The sequence below is a fragment of the Bufo bufo genome, chromosome 2 (assembly GCF_905171765.1).
Source record: "Bufo bufo chromosome 2, aBufBuf1.1, whole genome shotgun sequence".
Lineage (NCBI taxonomy): Eukaryota > Metazoa > Chordata > Amphibia > Anura > Bufonidae > Bufo > Bufo bufo.
Window position 1 is genome coordinate 454,800,024 of NC_053390.1, and position 21,724 is coordinate 454,821,747.

A 21,724-nucleotide genomic window follows, 5' to 3' on the forward strand; every position below is an offset into this window, starting at 1 on the left:
GGAGCAGCCACTCTCACCATACGCTGTCTTCGCCCTCAATCCATCCAGCAGGGTCGCCCCTTCAGCTACTGGCACCGCAGTGGCAGGAAGCCGGGGGAGGGACTTGGCGTGCGGGCGACCCTTGAGCTGGCGGGACGCAGGGGAGCGAGGCTGCCCTGGTCCACCTTGTCTTCTGTGGGGGAGGCGGCAGTGCGGAATTACCGGCACTGGCGCAACTCAACCCCGGGAGAAACAGAGGGGTCTAATGCGCCTCTGTTGTCCCTGTAAGTAGAAAAAAATCGAATTAAAACAACAAAAAACGCAAAAATAAAAATTATAGGAAAACAACCCTGCATAAGCAGGGGGTGTCTTGCCTCCTTGGACACTAAGCAAAAAACTGGCAGTCTCTTCTCCAGGCTGAAGGGTATAGCTGATGGAGGAGGGGCTTACAGCTTTCACTTAGTGTCACGCCTCCTAGGGAGCAGAGCTATACCCATGGTTTCCTGTGTCCCCCAAGGAATATGGGCGAGAAAAATCTATTAACCACAAAAAACAGAAACGTGTTATATTAACCGACTGCAATGAGGGCTGCAGTCTTACCACAATTTTTTTGGAAAACGAGACCCACTTTTTAGCACGAAAACAAAAAAAATAAAAAATTCTTGTAAAAAATTCCTGTGTCTAATAGCCTGCAGCAGTCAGGGTGGTCCAGCAGTGCCAGACCTCCCTGACTGCTTCCCAGTTTCTCTAGTTCTGTTCTGGCCCTTTGTTTACATGCAGTTGCAGGGCTGTGGGGCGTGTAACAACAATCTTTGTTGACACTCACAAATATTCATGAGCAAACCCTCAAAGACTGCCTTTCCCTCCCCCTGCTCTGCAAAGAGTGAATAAAATTGCTGCCCTGTCATGTTGTATGCGTGGTACCACAAGTCCCAGCTGTACTATACAATATCATTGCTGATACACACAGGATCTTCCTCCTATCTGTTCTTGTGCAATGCTCTGCAGACACTTCCTCACAGCCAGCAGAAGAGTACAGAGGAGAGAACTCCTCTGGTCTTTGTCAGCTCTGTGTTTGCAGGGGGAGGAGGGAGGGAAGATCCTTTTAAAAGGATCTTTCCTCAGGGAAGCCCTTCTTGTCCGCGGCCTTTTCCAGGATACGGTCCAAGACCGGGCCAAAGACATATTCTCCCGAAAACGGGATGGAGTATAGCTTCATTTTTGAAGTATTGTCGCCCGACCAGCTCTTCATCCATAAGGCGCGGCGGGCAGCGTTGGAAAGCCCAGCATCCTTTGCGGCGATTTTAACAGATTCGGCCGAGGCGTCTGCCATGAAGGCTGTGGCGGACTTCAATAAGGGGAGGGACCAGAGTAGCTCTTCCCTTGGGGTATTATCTCTAATGTGATTTTCTAACTCGTCAAGCCACAACCTCATGGACCTAGCTACCGAGGTGGCCGCGATGTTAGCTTTTAGATTAAACATGGCCGCTTCCCATGATTTTTTCAGGAGACTATCCGCCTTCCTATCCATAGGGTCACGCAACTGTGAGGTATCTTCAAAGGGCAAGGCAGTCTTTTTATTGACCTTAGCGACCTGAATGTCCACTTTGGGAGTCTCATTGAAGATCTTCCGGCTATTATTTGATTCTAATGAGGTGTTCTTGAAGGATTTGGGAACCCCCAACCGTTTCTCAGGGTTGGACCATTCGTCCAGAACCATGTCACGAATATTTTCATTAATTGGAAACACGCGGGTTTTCTTAACCCGGAGTCTCCCGAACATCTCATCTTGTATTGAGTGGGCTTTTGGGGTGTCTTCTATCCCCATTGTGGCCCGGACAGCCCTTAAGAGGTCTGGCATCTCATCTAGCGAGAAACTAAATTTCCTCTCTGACTCAGCCGTGTCAATATCAGAGAAAACCTCCTAGTCCTCCCAGGCTCTAGATGTAGAGGCATCTTCCCCTGTTACCTCCGGGTCAGAAAAGGAGGGAGAGGGTTCCCTTTGCCTTTTCGGTGGAGGCGGGTCTCTGAGAGGGGGGGAAATTTGGGATAAGGAGGTCTTCACTTCATCATGGATCATGGATCATCAAGGGTTCCTGAAGGAAGGAAGGCTGTTCTTCCGCAATGACACTAGAAATGCAGTCCTTGCAGAGTTTCTTGCGATAATCGTCCGGAAGCAGTTTGAGGCAGGACACGCATTTGGCCTGTTTACTGATTTTTTTCTGGGCCTCCTTAGGAACCTGGGGGAAATAATCCCTATCAGCCATGAAATAAATGCCATGGAGAAAAAAAGCCCCAAGCCTGAGAAGTGGAGGAGGAGGAGTAGGCAACCTGGTACAGTGTTTAAGAATAAGTAGCAGAGTAACAAGCGCTTCCCCACAGGGGACTTACAGTAGGCAGCACAGGAGGGTCTCCAGGGGAGCGGGGTTCAGCCGACATGACCGCACACAGCTCCAGGTATGCCGTACAGGAGGCATTCAGCGCTTGCTGGCGCCAAAATTTGAAGCTGGAGACGCTTCCTGGATGACGTCACTTCCCTCGTCCACCGGAAGTGACGCCGGCCGCCCTCAGAAGCGCTTCGGTGCGCACCCGGCGAACGCCCCAAGGGCTCAGTGGGAGATCGCAGCCGGGAGCAGGCTCACATCTAATAATGGAGTGAGGCCTCCATCCTTCACCCCTGCCCAGCATTAGTACGCCGACCGCAGGAGGGCAAGGGGAACACCGGTAGGTGCCAGGAAAAGAACCATCTTCATCTCCCCACAGGGAGACTCTCTCTGCCCCTGTCCTCTGTACACTGGTGTTGGTGGTGGGAGGGGGGATTTAAACCCTCTCTGTTCCTGCCCCTACAGAGGTCAGGGGTCAATCTCCTCGTAGCCGTCGTGGTGATGAGGTGGAAAAATGACATTTTTCACTTTCAGTTGTAAAATTTTTCAAAAAAAACGACATCCATATATAAATTTTTCTCTAAATTTATTGTTCTACATGTCTTTGATTAAAAAAGAATGTTTGAGTAAAAAAAATAATAATAATGGTTTGGGTAAAAGTTATAGCGTTTACAAACTATGGTACAAAAATGTGAATTTCCGCTTTTTGAAGCAGCTCTGACTTTCTGAGCACCTGTCATGTTTCCTGAGGTTCTACAATGCCCAGACAGTAGAAAAACCCCACAAATGACCCCCATTTTGGAAAGTAGACACCCTAAGGTATTCGCTGATGGGCATAGTGAGTTCATAGAACTTTTTATTTTTTGTCACAAGTTAGCGGAAAATGAGTCTCATATTCCACTAACTTGTGACAAAAAATAAAAACTTACATGATCTCCCTATGCCCATCACGAAATACCTTGGGCTGTCTTCCTTCCAAAATGGGGTCACTTGTGGGGTAGTTATACTGCCCTGGCATTTTAGGGGCCCTAATGCGTGAGAAGTAGTTTGAAATCAAAATGTGTAAAAAATGCCCTGTGAAATCCTAAAGGTGCTCTTTGGAATGTGGGCCCCTTTGCCCACCTAGGCTGTAAAAAAGGGGTCACACATCTGGTATCGCCGTACTCAGGAGAAGTTGGGCAATGTGTTTTGGGGTGTCATTTTCCATATACCCATGCTGGGTGAGATAAATATCTCGGTCAAATGCCAACTTTGTATAAAAAAAAAAAAATGGGAAAAGTGGTCTTTTGCCGAGATATTTCTCTCACCCAGCATGGGTATATGTAAAATGACACCCCAAAACACATTGCCCAACTTCTCCTGAGTACGGCGATACCAGATGTGTGACACTTTTTTGCAGCCCAAATTCCTTTTAGGAGGGCATTTTTAGACATTTGGATCCCAGACTTCTTCTCACGCTTTAGAGCCCCTAAAATGCCAGGGCAGTATAAATACCCCACATGTGACCCCATTTTGGAAAGAAGACACCCCAAGGTATTCAATGAGGGGCATGGCGAGTTCATAGAATTTTTTTTTTTTTTGGCACAAGTTAGCGGAAATTGATTATTTAATTTTTTTTCTCACAAAGTCTCCCTTTCCGCTAACTTGTGACAAAAAATATAAATTTTTACATGAACTCGCCATGCCCTTCACAAAATACCTTGAGGTGTCTTCTTTCCAAAATGGGGTCACATGTGGGGTATTTATACTGATCAATGACAGGGGGGTGATCAGGGAGTCTATATGGGGTGATCACCCCCCTGTAAGGCTCCATTCAGAGGTCCGTATGTGTTTTGCGGATCCATGGATCGGATCCGCAAAACACATACGGACGTCTGAATGGAGCCTTACAGGGGGGTGATCAATGACAGGGGGGTGATCAGAGAGTCTAATATGGGGTGATCAGGGGTTACTAAGTGTCGGGGGGGGGTGTAGTGTAGTGGTGTTTGGTGCTACTTATTACAGAGCTGCCTGTGTCCTCTGGTGGTCGATCCAAGCAAAAGGGACCACCAGAGGACCAGGTAGCAGGTATATTAGACGTGGTTATCAAAACAGCGTCTAATATACCTTTTAGGGGGAAAAAAAAAAAAAAAAAAAAAAAAAAAAAAAAAATCGCATCTACAGCCTGCCAGCGAACGATCGCCGCTGGCAGGCTGTAGATCCACTTGCTCACCTTCCGAGCCTGTGTGCGCGCGTTCACAGGAAATCTCGCCTCTCGCGAGAGGACGCGTATATGCGTCCACCCAGAATAGCAGGGCCGCCGCCAGGACGCAATCCTGCGTACGGCGGTCCTGAGGCGGTTAAAGGGGTTATCCCACAATTGATGTAAAAAATGAAAAACAGACATCATACAGTACACGATAATTTCTTTCCAACAAAGCTACAACCAGCCATGTATAACACACACACACACACACACAAGTCCAGAGATCTCCACATTTATTGCTCCAAGTGCTCTGCGAGATTATCTTCAGCCTGGCAGCTCAGGGAGAGTGTCCTTTCTGCTGCAGCTCTCTCCTTCTAACATGCCACAGCTTCTAACAAAACATATGGCTGGTGGCAGTTGACAATTTAAAGGAGTTATCCAGGTCAAGATAGGTCATCATTATCACATCTGTGGGCCCCGGCCTCCTCCTCAAGTCTGTTTTGGTGCCTACTGGTACCAGAGTACAGAAGCCGACTTCGGATCCCAGTTTTAAAGTTGTTTTCAAGTTGAATAATCGATGTCCAAAGTTATTCAACGAAGTTTCGTGCAACTTCGGAGATAACGAATTCCGCCTCAGCTTCGCTCAACACTAGTCATCAGTATAAAGGTCTCAAAAAACCCTCTTTAAAAGGGGTCGTCTCATCATGCCCCCATTGTCTCATTGGTGCGGGTCCCAGTGGAGCCCCGCAAGGTGGTGGCCGGACCGGAATCCTCCAGCCACCACCTTGCGGGGCTCCCCATAGAAGTGAATAGGAGCGTACCGTGCATGCGCGGCCCCCGCTCCTATTCATTTCTATGGGGCCAACGGAAATAACCGAGCCAGCTAGTAAGGCCTCATGCACACGACCGTTCAGTTTTTTGCGAAATTTGTGGAACGGAACAGGTAGCCCATTGTAGAAATGCCTATTCTTGTCCGCAAAACGGACAATAGGACATGTTATATTTATTTTGTGGGGCCACGGAACGGAGCAACGGATGCGGACAGCACACAGAGTGCTGTCCGCATCTTTTGCAGCCCCATTGAAGTGAATGGGTCTGCACCTGAGCCGCAAAAAACTGCGGCTCAGATGCGGACCAGAACAACGGTCATGTGCATGAGGCCTAATTGTAAAAAAAAAAAAAAAAAAAAAAAATAATCACACAAAATAAATGTGCAATTACAAAAAAATATAAAATCATACCTCTGATATATATGAGTGCATATGTGGGAAACTACTACTGAGGTTTTTAGCCATAATATATTTACAGCAAGTTAACATGAAGCTCTATAACTATTATTTTTTTGTGGGCAAAGGTGGCAGAAGCCCTGCTCCCGGTGACCACCATAACTTTTTTTTTATAGTTATGTCTACGGAGATGTGTGGGGGCTCATTTGAGGGAAATCTGTCTTTTTTGACATTTTGGGGTGTGTATGACTTGATCAATTTTCTTTGGAGATAAAAAGTGATGAAAAAACAGCAATTCAGCCTTTATTTTTTTCTGTTAAATCCTTCACCACATGGACTAACTTTTTAATATTTAAATAGTATGGGTGTTTTCACATGCGACGATGCCCCTTTTTATTGTTTATTTTGATTTTGGGGAAAGTGGGGTGGATTTACTTTAAAAAAATATTTTTATATAACTTCAAAACTCTTTTTTTACTTTTCATCAGATTGCAACTCATACAGAATATTCGAAATTGCTCCATTATTCTGTATAGAAATCACTATATCACAGTTCAGTGCTGCCACGTACTGGCCTGAGCTGGGATATATGAATAATAAGCCTGGAAGCCTAGTACAGGCTGCGGCTCATTTTTAGAACAGGGTGCTTTCCCCAATCTCCGCTGGGGGAAGGCGCGTCTTAGCAGGAAGCCCGCTCTTCCGTTTAAGACTCTCAGATGCTGTGGTGACATTTGACAAATGCCACAAGGGGCTCCTCTGAGATTTAATCACCCAAGGGCCCATATGAACCTGGAGCCAGCCCTGCCTCCAAGCCTGGCAACAGGAGCTTGGCTGTGTACTGTGGTCTTGCTGCTGCTTACAGTATGGCACTGGACCTCTAAGGACTCCTGCCAGCACCATAATACTATCTTAAAGGGTTAAGAGTACAGCTGATTCGAATAGTTTACACATTGTCATTGGTTAGCAATAGCAATACTGGGACAAAAAAAAAAACTACAATGTCTGTTTTGTCAAGTAGCCTATTCCCCATAAAATAATTCTGGAGCATCTTTTTCCTGTTCGGTTAGTTAGTGTCCTAGTTTATATTTTCACAAGGAATACCAGGAGGATGAGAACATCACCACGGTCTAAGAAAAGGTCCAAAACCGCAGAAAAACCCCCTTGGGAAAACCAGTTTAGCAAAAACACAGCAGCCAGATATCAGTTGTAAAGCAATACTGAAATAGTACGAAGTGCTTTTTTTTTTTTTTTTCTGGCTATATTTTATTTACTCCTGGCACTTTATTTTCAGTGCATGGCATTTCAAAATGCAGCACGCTTCATGTGTGGCAACTATAGCCTTAATATCTAAAATTCTATAATTCTAAAATCCTTAATATCTAAAATAGTTAATGGGGTTGTCCCATTACAAAGAATTGTCCCCTATCCACAGAACAGGCTATAAAAGTGTTGGATTCATGTATCACGGAGGACGTGTGTTTCCCATTTGAATGGAGTGGTGGTCACACATTGACACTGCTGCTCCATTCATGGGACTGCTGGAAATAGCCGAGTACCGCCCAGATCAGACACTTATCCTCTATATTTTGGATAGGGAATAGGTCTTTGTATTGGAATAACCCCTTTAAATGCAGAAGTCCCACCTTTAACCTACAAAAAAACGGATGCAACCCTCTCTGGTGCAGCCTAAATTTCAAAAAGAAAGTAAAGCAGATCTCTGGTCATATTAGTTGTCACTTCTATAGTAAAACAGCTTTGCATGCAATAGACCTTCGACTAAACCCATCTAAGTTGTGTGAATCCTTTATCTACTATATTGTCACAAGTAAATTCCATCTTCTAACTAGATCATTGACCAGACAAGTTGGAAGTTTTTTTTGTTTTATGTACCTGTGTTTGCCAGACGGGATTTTATGAGCTTCTCCATTGTGTCATCTGGTATGGGGCTTCCAGTCTTGTAATGTTTTGACATTCGTTGCAGAGATTCCCTCTCCCACACCCAATTCTCCAACATTTGGGAGGGAGCTTCAACAAAATCTCTTTCCACGTGTGTTCCGCTGAACATTGCGAAATCTGCCTGTGGCACATGTACAGCTTTAAAGCTGCAGTTTGAAAAAACTTGCACATGTTAAAGAAAATGCACCTGGTTGTACCTACCTCAGCACAGATCTGATGCATCACATGGCCAAATTCATGGAAGTACGTCTCCACTTCATCGTGCTGCAGAAGAGATGGTGCATCCTGAGTTGGTTTGGTGAAGTTGGCAACCATTGCAGCAACAGATATCTGTCTGCTACCATCTGGTAGGAGACACCCAGGTTGTAATCCAAAGCAGGCTGCATGGGAATATTTCCCTTCCCTATGACAGATGACATGTTTAGAACAATATAAGGCCATGTGGAATCTGAGTGACATAAAACATAAGGATTGGCATGGTGCAGAGTAATTCAGAAAATCATGCCTTACCGAGGATATAAATCAAGGTAGAACTTCCCCATAAGCTGGCCTGTCTTTGCATCTCGTACAGAATATAAAGTAACATCCTCGTTCCATACAGGAGCACCTTTTTCCAGCTCAAAGGTTAGACCCAGTAGCTCTTGGTAAATATCTAGTAGACCAGAAGTCACAACTTCCATTGGGAAATATTCCTTGAGAAGATTCTGATCCACACTGTATGTGGTCTCCTCCACCTGGTTCATGTAGTATCGCATGTCCCAAGCATTGATCTCCCCATCAAACTCAAGTCCTCTCTTTTCACATTCCTTCTTTTTCAGTTCTAAAATGACTGCTCTTTCCTTCTCTCCCAAAGGCTTCAGTTTCTGGGATAATTCATCTGAGAAAAAACATTCCATAAGTTACCATAGTCCAGTGCAAAAACTTGCATCTCATTGATAAATCTATTCATATATTGGACTTCAATTCTAAATTATGATAGTTTCTCTGGTTTATGATTGGACAATGAAATATATCATAAGCGTACCATTCTGTCTGGTTTTGCAGACAGAAATCATGTAGAGACAGACAGATGTAGCAAAGTGAATTAGATTTACGTGGAGTAAGAGGAATTTAAAGGCTATGGACAGGTTTGGGGCATATGATTGCAATTTACTCATTTTAAACTAAAAATTATTTTTTCAGTTGGTCTTTATTAAAAATGTTCAGCCATTTCTGAGATACAAGGATTAAAAAAAAAAAAAAAAATAATAATAATAATAATAATAATAATAATAATAATAATAAGTCTGCCAACTGTCACTTTGTTTTCCCGTCATCTGACAGCTCAGGTGTAGCTCATCTCTGATCTCCCGACCTCATACACTTGAGCCATATTCTTATCAGTTTGATAAGAATTGAGCTATAATTAATGTTTAGGAGGTGAGGAGATAAAATAAGAGCTCTACATGAGCCATCAGCTGACAGGATTCAAAGAAAATAGAAAGTGACAGCTTGCAAACTGATTTTTTTGCAAGATTGATTTTTTAACCTTTGTATCTTAGAAATCTCTGAACATTTTTAAGTTAAATCAAATTTTTATTTGTATATGTACAGGAAAAATAAATGTACGGTAATACAAGCAAGCCTTCAATGCAAGGCAAATATTCTCCACAGCAGAATACAGAACAGCTTATCTTGCATAAAGAAAGATTAATGACCAAATAGCAATAATAACAATTAGGGAAGACAACACGACAACAGGCGCGTCCAATTCCTGTATTTGGTATTGGTAAAAAAAAAAATGTAAAAGTATAGTCAGGCTCTCTATATCAATGTATAGTAGTCATAGCGAGTATGTTATAAGTGTCTTTCGGGATTCTGGCTAGCTAGAAACTAAGAAACCAAATAAAAGAAAAGACATCCTTAAGCCAGGCCTCCTCCCTCCAACCGTGGTAAGAGGGCGAATCTCTAAAGGAAACCCAGGGAAGCCACAAGGAGCTGAAGGTGGAGTACATACCCGATTCAGAGGCCATCATCTCCTCCATTCTCATAATTTTGTTAAGTTCCAGTTCACTCTAGAAGGTGCAATTGTAGACTTCCAAAATCTTGGTATCACCAATTGCATGGCTATCACAAAACAGCGGAAGATGCTCTTCCTCATGCGGTGAACCGGGCCAGTGAACATGAAAAGAAGTGCAACTTCCAGGTGAGAGATAGAGATGGAGACATGGAAAAGTTTATTATACAGGGCAGTATTATTTAACCATAGTTGGAAGGTCCTGGGACAGGACCACCAAATATGTTCTATGGTCCCCACTGCACCTCTGGCAGGTGTCTGAGCACGAGGGATGCATCTTATGGAGTTTAGATGGCGTCAAGTACCATCTGGTCAGTCCTCTTTAGTATAAGAACTACCTCTGGACTTAGGAAAGAAGGGACACTGTCCGTCATCCCTCCAAGGAGCAACCCATACATTGTAGAGATCAAATGTGTGGCTGGAGAACCAGACAAGCAAATCTGTTCAAATGGTAATATAGAGCGAATCAGTTCCTCATGAGAACATTTTTAATAAATATGAAAAAATATAAAAAAAAAGATTTTTAGCCCAAAGTAAAATGAAATCATTTAAAATTTTGCCCTGAAGGTGTCCACAGCCTTTACACTCCTGGAGAATACTAGTTCTTATGATCTGATGTGGTCTGCAACAAGAAGGCTAGGGAGACAGTTTTTTTTTTTCTATTTAAATGTTGTTTTAGTGTTAAAGGGGTTGTCTCACTTCAGCAAGTGGAATTTATCATGTAAACAAAGTAAAAAGGTTGTGTCACTTCAGCAAATAGTATTTATTATGTAGAGGAAATTAATAAAAAACACTTAATATACTGCGATTCTCCAGATTGCATCCTTTCTGGCTTGATTCGTTTTTTCCAACACATTATACACTGTTCGTTTCCATGGTTATGACCACCCTACAATCCATTAGTGGTGGTCGTGCTTGCACTCTATAGGAAAGCACTAGCCTAATGTGTGGTCCTGGCCACCAGAGAGCACTTTTTCCTTTAGCGTGCAAGCAAAGGAAGCAATATGGATAATCACAATATATTAGTAAGTGCCTTGTATTTTCCTTTCTCTACATAATAAATGCTATTTGCTGAAGTGAGCCAACCCCTTTAATACAAGGCACTTACTAATGTATTGTGATAGTTCATATTGTCTCCCTTGCGGACTTGATTTATTTTTCCCATCACATTATACACTGCTCCTTTACATGGTTACGACCACCCTGTAATCCAGCAGCCCTGGTCGTGCTTGCACTATAGGAATAAGCACTGGTCTCTCTGGAGGCCGGGACAGCAGGAGTGCACACAGGCAGAGTTTTTATCAGTTAACCTTATGGGAACACTGGATAGTTCAGCAGGGGAATAATGAGAGAACAGCGTATGTTGTATAGAATGGCTAAAACGGCTGGACCCTTAGTGTGGACTAGTCACACCCATCTGAAGGTTGGGCTAATTTGTGACTACTGGGACGCTCATGTGATTAGGACATGCACATGTAGGTTTATTCTAATGCAGAGTCTTTTAGAAGGCTAGTCTGAATGGCCCATCAGCACTGCCCAGCAAAAAGCCAACTGCTCTGAATAGCACTGGTAATGTACTGAAGAGTTTTTCCCTAAAGGGTTATTACGGGATTGTACCACTGGGTTTAAAGCCACTGAAAAATTCTGAATAAATGCGGTATGTATCCACTTGTAAACTGAAAAAATAATATACACTTTATTTAGATAATAGTTAAAAAACCACTTGTGGGGCTTGTTCCCCTAGGTATCACAGGCAGATAATTTGGTGGAATCACAGTCAGGTGTGGAGAGGTCAAGGTAAGTATAGTGATATACCGAAAGGAGTACTGTGCGAATGTACCAGGGTACTGAAATATTAACCCCTGGATGACTGGCATTCGGATCCCCCAAGGTATACAAAGATAGGATGGTAAACACAGTTTAGACCTGATCTGGCCAGTCCTGCACCCCCCTGTTAGAGCAATGTACACCCAGTGCAACCACACTGGGAATAACAATCTCAGAGTGGTTCACTCTGCATGACAAAAAAGTTGGCTCCCTAGGTGCGCTCTACGCGTTTCATCAGGATTGCCCTGAGACTTCAGGAGCACTAATAGATAGAACGAAGATGTGAACATACAGGCAAAAAGGATGACCACCGTTGATGCTGTGTGGACATCCCCCACTGTAGAGGTACTGCTGATACACCTAAACTGTAAAAGTGACCCTGATGCACCTAGCTACAGTAGCGCTGCCCTAGCTGGTATGCTGAGGCCGGACATCCAGACTGTGTTTACCACCCTATTTTCGTATACCTTGGGGGATCCGAATGTCAGTCATCCAGGGGTTAATATTTCAGTACCCCGGTACATTCGCACAGTACTCCTTTTGGTATATCTCCAATCGGAGATAAGGTGGGGGGGGGTATACTTGATTCCACCAAGTTATCTGCCTGTGATACCTAGGGGAACAAGCCCCACAAGTGGTTTTTTAACTATTATCTAAATAAAAGTGTTTATTATTTTCATTTTAGTAACCTTTTTTTAGTACTACTGGGTTTAAGCACAACACCACTTTTACTGATGGTTAGAAAATTACCTAATTAGAATTATTATAGTGGATCCAAAAAGGTACAGCTTCATATTCGGGCAGGCATTCCACCCCATCATGTGATAGAACAATCTATTTGACAGTGGGGGTGATATTCTCTCACCTAGAAATGATGCCACAGTCTTGCTGCTCTTTGCCATGTTCATTTCCAAGATGAAATCAGCATGTGTGGCAAACCCAAGTAAACTGCTTTTCTCTTCTCTAAGCTTCACCAGTTCTCGAAGGAGATTATTGTTCTCCTATGGAAGTCAATCACAACAACATTAAAGTCTCATTTTGAAGACTACGCTGTCCATTAGGATGAAACAAAATATGTCCTTACCTCTTTGCAGCGAGAGTTGAAAGCCAACTCCAGCTTCTGCCTCGTCTCCGGAACAAAACATTTTTTCATCAGAGGGAAATAATGGGGATACTTTAAAGTTACTTTTAGTTTTCCATCCTCCGCTTTCTCCAGTGAGTTCAAGAAATCATCAGGGAGGCCTCCTGGAAACCACATTGAAGCAGTGTAAAGCGAGTGCTACCCAAAAAAGCGCTTTTGGAATACTTTAAAGAAATGTATTGGGAATTACAGATTGACCTGTCCCGCGGACAGGTTATCAATATCGGATTGGTGAGGGTCCAACTCTCGGCACCACTGCCAATCAGCTATTAGAAAAGGCTGCTGCCAGTGTGAAAAGTAGCCTAACCCGTAAGCCAAGATGCCTAAACATTACTTCATTAAGGCCCCTTTCACACGGGCGAGTATTCCGCGCGGATGCGATGCGTGAGTTGAACGGATTGCACCCGCACTGAATACCGACCTATTCATTTCTATGGGGCTGTTCACATGAGGGGTGATTTTCACGCATCACTTCTGCGTTGCGTAAAAAAATCGCAGCATGCTCTATACAGAAGTGAATGGAGTTGCGTGAAAATCGCAAGCAAGTGCGGATGTGGTGCGATTTTCACACACTGTTGCTAGGAGACGATCGGGATGGAGACCCGATCATTATTATTTTCCCTTATATTATTTTCCCTGTATTCAGAATGCTATTATTTTCCCTTATAACCATGTCATAAGGGAAAATAATACAATCTACAGAACATTGATCCCAAGCCCGAACTTCTGTGAAGAAGTTCGGGTTTGGGTACCAAACATGCGTGATTTTTCTCATGCGAGTGCAAAACGCATTACAATGTTTTGCACTCGCGCGGAAAAATCGCACGTGTTCCCGCAACGTACCCGCGTGAAACCAGCCTAAGGGTTTGGCCACTCTGTTAACACACTTACTAATAAATCTTCTTAAGCAGATGTGCCTGGTTTTCCTGCTATGGACAGCCACACCCCCTCCTGTCCTCTCACCACGCCCCCTCCTGTCCTCTCACCACGCCCCCTCCTGTCCTGCTCTTACAGCTGCCTGTCTCCTCCATCCTGTGCCATGGAGGAGCTACCTAGTGTGCAGCTGTCTGGGTCCTAAAGCACCCTGCTTGTACCAGAGGTGCTTTCCTTCAGTGACTGGCACTCCTGGCTGTGCAGGGCTGGCAGGGACACTTGTTAAAACCTGTGATGGCTGATCTGACTGCAGGCTCTGCCCCCTCTGTTTCCCCTGTACCAAGAGGACCCTGCCAACATGCGAGGATATAGCAGAGCCAGGAAGGTGCTGAGGAGCACAGACTGTGAGCAATCCCAGTGTCTGTCCTGTTTATGGCCCCTCTGCACTGTGTTCTTATCACAGACATGATATTACAGCCAGAACAACAGTTCAGGAGCTTTAACCCCTTGTGAGGCCAGTGATATCAGCAGCAGTCACTGGTCTCACCATCTATAATTGTGTGCCCTCTCCTTACGGCACTCTGTATATGGTGATATGTGACCCCCACCACTGCATATAGAGATCAGTGACCCGCTGTACACGGTGATCTGTACTAACAGTAGCCCACGAGTGCCGCCGGAAGTCCGCTCCGGCCTCATTCACTTTAATGGAGACTGAGTTGGAGATGCGGCCACAGCACGGCAAACATGCTGAGAAGCGGCTGGACAAAAAACGCAGCGTGATGGCATCAGTGAGTGTGAATAGGGCCAGAGCGGACTTCCGGCAGCACTCGTGGGCTACCGTTAGCACAGATCCGGCAGGGGGAACAGCCTGTCAGACCCTGCTAATGCTAGTGTGAAAGTCGTGTGATGATAGACAGGATGCTCCTCTCTGTGAGCAGATCGATTTGTACAAATGTATTCATCAGAGCTCTTGTGCAACAAAGATCTGTCCCCCCGCTCAACAGCCCCCCTCCTATGGCAGTCCATGCACCTAAACAGAAATCTATGACCGCTCAGAGCTGCCGTAGATTTCTGGCTTCATTTGAGTCCGAAAACTGGCGAAAATTAACAAATTTGTTGGGGCCATTGTCACGGCTTTTTTTTTTTTTTTTTTTTTATATATTAAAGGCACGTTTAAACACATAGTTTGCAACTTTTTAACGCCACTTTTTAGAAACAAGGGAAATGATAAATCTCCCCTTCTATTCATTCTGTTTATGGCTTAAATCCAATGGTGCAACTAGAAATGACTAGGCCCCCTCCAGCAGGTTTATGAATAGGGCCCCCTCCCTCCCCCCAGTAACATATGTATGATACATTAGCATCGTATTCCTGTGTGCTGCTGGGACTGGGGCGCACTTCCTATTGCTATGTCTGTACAGCAGTTATTCACTGATGACTGAGTTATTGATATTATATTATATTATATTATATGAGGTTTCTATGGAAACACAGGTGGGCGGGGATGTCATGTGACTGCTCCTCTGAACATGCTTGCTTGCTGCAATGCATGCTGGGATTTTTACTTCCACTTTGCCGCTGCTCCTCCCACACAGGTCTGAGGAGCTCCTCCAAGATAGTGCGTCATGGTGAACAGGTTAGAAAATGTAGCCAGTACATGTCACATGGTATAAATACTTCATCGTTTTGGCTTATGTCTGGGGCACTTTGGATTTTTGATAAAGGGGTTGGCCCACCCAAAGTAACTATAAAAATTCAATAACATCACTGATCACTCAGAACTCAAAAAAGGACCACATTTACTAAACAGATTGAGCCTAGATGCTGCAGTAGAACGTGGCACATTTTCCACTGATAGAAATCCAACATGGTGAGTTTACCACGAGGGGAGAGCTTTGGATGTGACACAGTGTGCCAAAACTGCACCCAAATCTTGACAGGATACTTTATTGCAAGGTAGGCCTAACCAAAAGTCAGTCAGTGTAAAGTTAGGCAATGTATCTACCCATGCACGAAATTTACCATCCAGCCCGATAAATTTGGCTATCTAGACTGCCTAAGTTTATGCTGACTACATATTAGCATTAATAATTCTATGCATTTAGTGTACTTCTAAATAAATATCTGGAATAACGTAAAGCAGTTCACCCACTGGAGGCCTTTCTATAACCTTTTTCCACGCATCAGTTCTGCATTGAGTGAAAACGCAGCATGTTCTATATTCTGTGTTTTTCACGCAGCCCTGGCCCCATAGGAGAGGGCTTCGGTGAAAAACGCATTGCATTCAGAAGCAAGTGCGGATGCGGTGCGTTTTTCACTGATGGTTGCTGAGATGTTGTTTGTAAACCTTCAGTTTTTTTTATCACGCTCGTGAAAAGTGCATCAAAACGCATTGCACTCGCGCGGAAAAAACTGAACGCAATCGCAGACAAAACTGACTGAACTTGCTTGTAAAATGGTGCGAGTTTTACTGAAGGGGATAGGATGGCAGGCCTGACTCATTTACTATTTTCTATGCATAGTAAAGGGTCTAAACATAAGACAGTTAGGAAGCTGGCTTACATTTAGAAGCAGAGGAGGATCCGCCGAAGTTATGTAGAGGCCGGTGCCATTCAAGTCAATGGAGCTGAGCTGCAATGCCCAGTACAGCCGTTATAAAATGTACTGCACTATCCTTGCAAAGCCGTTGGAAGCTGGATGCGCTCACCAGAGCTCCGGTGATCGCAGTGGCTCCCTGAAACTGCCGATTGGTGGGAATGTAGGGACTCGAACCCCTGCCAATGTGCTAATGATGGCCTATCCTGAGGACAGGTCATCATCATCAATTCCTGGATAACCCCTTTAAACATTGCATGGCCTACACTATGTACATTTATACATTTCTGACCAATTTCATATGCACTCAACTCACCTAGCTCCTCCCTAGAAAAAGTTAAAAAAGTAATGTCCTCATTCAAATTTTTGCTAAAATCAATGGAAAGCGTGCTCATTTTTTTCTTAATGTCCTTAATTTTCTGCAAAATAAAAAGGAACAATTTAAAAGCAGTGAAAATTATAAAATTCTACCAAGAAACCTGTAAAATTACAATAAAGTTATTTGGGAAGTTAATTTACATTTTTTTTATTTTTATTAATTCACATGTGATATTTAAAAACAGCCTAAACTTTTTTTTTATAGGTTATTAAAGGGTTTCTTAGACCATAATAAAAAAATGAAAATTACTTACCAGTAATTGGATTTTCCTTTAGCCTCCACAACGGCATTACCTGAGGTTACTCCACCTCCTTCAGGGGCAGGAAACAATTAGATCAGTGCATAAAACGCCCCCCTTTTTTTTTTTTTAACAAAAAAGAACAAAAAGATATCATCCACACAAAATAGTATGAACACAACAGGAAAATTGTGGCGTGAAATTATCCATGCTGTTGTGGAGGCTAAAGAAAAATCCAATCACCACTAAGAGTAATTTTAGTTTTTTCCTCTCGCCTCCACAACTGCATTACCTGGAGGATTAACAGAGAAATTGTCTAGGGCCGGATAACAGACAAAACCTTCCTCCCGAAGGTCACATCCTTATTAGAAATTACATCTAGTTTGTAATGTTTAAAGAAAGTAGATGGGCTAGACCAAGTGGCTGCCTGACAAATCTCCTCTAAGGAAGCATGGGCGCCCTCCGTCCAAGATGTAGAAACCGCCTTTAGTTTTAGCGGGGGAGAAACGTTCTTTTCCCTATAGCAAAGGACAGTGCATTGTTTAATCTAGCGTGCTATGGTGGCTTTGCTTGCAGCTCTCCCCTTGCTCATTTAGTACCTAGGCCACAACAACTGATCCGACTTCCTAACTTCTCTAGTTTTTTCAAGGTACTGTAAGACGCATCTCCTAAACTTACAAATTCTGAAATCTTTTTTCCGAAGTTGCCTGGGGACAAAAAGATAGATATTTCTTTCTGGCAATGGAACTTAGAGACCACTTTAGGAAGGACATTTGGAGAGTACTGTAAAATTATTCTATCTTCCAGAATTGTAAGATAGGGAGGAGATAGAGAAGGCTTGAATTTCTACCACCCTTTTGGCGATGGTAATTGTCAGAAGAAATGCAGTTTCCAAAGACAATAACTTTTCTGAAATATCAGCAAGAGGTTCAAAGGGAGCATCCATTACTGAACTGAGAGGACCAGATTTAAGTCCCATGAGGGTACCTTAGACCTAATGGAAGGACGAATTCTACTAGCTCCCTTAAAAAACCTCCATATTAATTCCAGCTCAGCTAATCTGATTCCCATAAAAGGCACTTAGGGCCGATACTTGTACCTTCAGGGTACTTATTCTGAGGCTTTTCTTTAGACCTGCTTGCAAAAAATCCAATATTATATTGACATCCGAAGCCATAGATGGGTTCCAGACTTCAGACGCCGACAGCAAAAAGGATTTCCAAGCTCGAAGATATATTTTTGACTTCACTACAGTTCTACTCTGCATTAACGTATCTATGACCGCATTCAATAATACTTTACTTTTTAAGATTGCTCGTTCAACCTCCAAGCAGTCAGCCGAAGTTGAGGAATGTCTAGATGCATCACCGGCATAGGAGATACGGAATTTGAGGAAGATGCCGAAAGTCCTGTTTTGACAGGGACATCAGAACGGGAAACCAGGCCCTCTTCGGCCAGAAGGGGGCTATGAGAATTAGTTGTACTCTGTCCTCTATCACTTTCATTAGTACTCTTGGTATTAAGGCGAGTGGTGGGAAGGCGCATAGAAGGCCTTGCGGCCACTGACCTACTAGAGCATCCACCTGTAATGGTTGGTCCTGGTGGGATAAAGAGAAAAACTTTTTTGTTCTCTTTTGAGGCAAAAAGGTCGATTTCTGGGAGATCCCATCTGAGGCATATGTCCTCGAAGACTTTTTGATTGAGGCTCAGCTCTCCTTTTAGCATTCTCCTGCTTAGGAAATCTGCCACACAGTTCTGCTTTCCTTTTATGTGTACAGCCGAAAGGGACATCAGGTTTCTCTCCGCCCACCTGAAGATTTTTGTTGCAATCAGAGATAGGGGACGACTTCTTGTACCCCCTTGCTTGTTCAGTTGTGTTGTCCGATAAGACTTTTACATGCTTTAAGTTTAGTAGTGGGGAAAAGGCGTTTAGGGCCTGCCACACTGCTGAAAGTTCCCTCATGTTTGAGGATGACTGGGCCAGATAAGGACTGTGGAACAAGGACTGTGGAGTCCCTGTTTCACTTGATTTTTTAGATTAGCTCCCCAACCATGCCTGCTTGTATCTGTCGTTAAGACAAGCTGATCCTTTTGACGCCATTCTACGCCTATGGAAGGTATTACTAGTCTTTTGTTTAGTTTAACGAGGTCTGTTTTTTGTTCCAGACGTCTAACAGGAAAGACTTAAGTACTCTTGAATGAGCCTGGGCCCATTTTACTGCAGGCATCGTTGAGGTCATGAGACCTAAGATGGTCATTATGTCTCTGATCGACACTTTGCGATTTTGGCAAAATTACGATACCTTGAAAATTAGATCCTTTTGTTTCATTATTGGAAGAAAAGAGGTCATTAGACCCGAATCCAAGAGCACACCTAAGAACACACATCATTGGCTTAGAAGGAGATTTGATTTTTGGAAGTTTATTAACCAACCGAAACTTGCCAAGGTATCCATCGTGATCTGCAAATTCAGCCTTAGAGTTTCTTCTGAAGGAACGGCAATCAGAAGATCGTCGACGTAAGGTATAAGCAATACCTCCGAGTGATGGAGGAAGCCTGCTACCTTTTCCACGATCTTTGTAAAGAATCTGGGGGCTGAACAGAGGCCGAACGGAAGGACCTGGAACTGAAAATGTTGCAGCCAGACTTAGGAACTTTTGATATCTCAGGTGTACAGTATCTGGACATGATAGTATGCGTTCGTAAGATCTAGGGTTACCATAAAGCAGTCTTTCTGAAGTAGATTAATCGTAGACTTTATTGTCTCCATCTTGAATCTTTTGTATTGTTCAGGTCTCTTAAAGTTTATAATTGCTCTGAAGAATCCATTCTGCTTTTTTACTAATAAATAAATAAGAGCCGCCTTTTCTAGCAAAAGAGATCTGTTCTTCCATCGCTTTTTGATCTACCCCTATTAACTTTATGTTTAAAAGAAATCTGTATTTTTATTAATTCTAACTGGTAACCATCCCTGATTACCGACATGATCCAGGGAGAAGCATAAATGTATTCCCAAGCTGGGGCAAAGTCCCTTAATCTTCCTTCCACAGGAGCTTTGGCGTCATTTGGAAGACTGCCGAGAGGTTCTTTCTGAATTAAAGATTAATTCCTTTCCTTTATTTCTAGAAGATTGCCAGTTTGAGGTGGATCCCTTTCTTTTTTGATCAAACTTATGTCTCTGGGAACAAAAAACTTCCTTTGGTGGAAAAATTTCGACTCCGTAGGAAAACCCTTCTTGTCTTCAGCTTTCTCCAGAATATCATCTACTGTAAATATGATCCAAAGAGTCTATCCCCTTCACATGCGGATGGAACACAATCTGTTTTTTGAGGCTGTGTCCCCAGACTATGATTTTAGCCATACGGACCAGCGAGAGGCATTCACCAAGGCAGCGGACCTAGCTGACAACTTAAAAGGGGTTCTCCGGGAATTAAGAAAATGAAAATACTTAAATATTACTTTAATTATAACTATATTCTCAAATACCTTTCATTATTTATAATGGCTCGTGTTGTCTGGGGAGCACTCATCAGGGGAAACAAAATGGCCGCTGTCCCAAATCCTGTCCTGATCACACAGGAGGACAAGTTACTTTACAACACTAAGGTAAAGAGCGCCTCACCCTCCTCCTCCTCTCTACTTGTCAGGGATTAGAATACAGATGATAACTTTAGCTGAATCTCTGGGGAATTTAGTTCATGAGGAGACATGAAGTACAGAGAGGACGGACAGGACAGACTGTGGTAATATGGCAATGGAGACTATAAACAAGTGCTGCTGCTCATCAGCCACACCTCACCCTCCTCTCATGTCTCCTCATCATCTCCATTCCCACAGAGATTCACCTGCATTCAGGATCATGATTCCTGACAAGCAGAGAGGAGGATGAGGCAGCACTATGGCCGATTGTGGTGAAGTAACTTGTCCTCCTGTGTGATTAGGACAGGTTATGTGTGTACTGATAGGACGGCGGCTATTTTATTTCTCCTAATAATTGTTCCCCTAGACAAAACAAGCCATTTTAAGTAATGAAAGGTATTTGTGAATATATTATAAAATATTATTTAAGTATTCATTTTTTTAACTCCTGGAAAATCCCTTTAATGTCCGCGGACGCCTCAGCCCAAAAATCTGCTGCTTGTTTTAGTACAGGTATCGATGATAGGTTGTTCCAGTTGTGATAACCATAAAGCAAGGGTACGAGCCGTATATGTGGCAGTTATCCCAGATCTAAAGGCTGCAGTGGAAGGTTCCCAATTTATTTATTTTTTTTTAAAAGGGCTTCAGACTTTTTTTCCCCATCGGGTCTCTAAGCAACTTAAGGTCTTCAAAAAGGTAGGGAAGATTTTTTTTTGAGATTTTCCAATAGGGGCATCCACTTTTGGGGCTTTATCCCAAAGGGCACAGTCTTAATCTGTAAATTAGATATCTTATCTAAAAAAAAATTTATGTTATCTGCCTTTTTTTAGGATCTCTCCACTCATCCTGTATCATATTTTTAATATTACTATGAACTGGAAAAACTTTTTTGTCACCTAGACCTAGGAACATCTGGTCATGTACAGAAAGGGGTTTCTTTGCTTCCTCAAAATTTATGGTGGCTCTGATATTTTTTTAAGAAGGGATTCAGTCTCTTCAATAGAGCAAAGCGGACAATACGGCGTGTCATCCATATTACTTGATCCCGCATCTGAGGAGATTTCTCCTTCATCCAAATCTGAATGACTATCCTCAATGAACTGTGATAAAGATTTTGATGTAGATGGTTCCGGCAAAGCTGTGGCAAGTTTAGAGTCAACCACTGCCCCCACTTCTTCCTTAATTAATGATCTCAAGCTCTTTATTAAGGAAGGAGTTTCTTCAGACACTACTTTGTATGTG

The 21,724-nt window shown here is 43.3% G+C and overlaps 1 protein-coding gene across 3 annotated transcripts in view; it reads right to left on the reverse strand.

Moving 5' to 3' along the window:
• THOP1 (thimet oligopeptidase 1) overlaps positions 1-21,724 on the reverse strand; it is a 56,811-nt gene that overhangs the window by 18,577 nt on the left and 16,510 nt on the right. For all 3 annotated transcript variants that reach the window (XM_040417594.1, XM_040417595.1, XM_040417596.1), the window contains exons 5-10: positions 16,542-16,644; positions 12,698-12,858; positions 12,479-12,614; positions 8,241-8,607; positions 7,932-8,133; positions 7,665-7,851 (exon numbers count right to left, since the gene is read on the reverse strand). In XM_040417594.1, the coding sequence (XP_040273528.1) occupies positions 7,665-7,851; positions 7,932-8,133; positions 8,241-8,607; positions 12,479-12,614; positions 12,698-12,858; positions 16,542-16,644 (1,156 nt within the window). The remainder of the gene's footprint in view (positions 1-7,664; positions 7,852-7,931; positions 8,134-8,240; positions 8,608-12,478; positions 12,615-12,697; positions 12,859-16,541; positions 16,645-21,724) is intronic.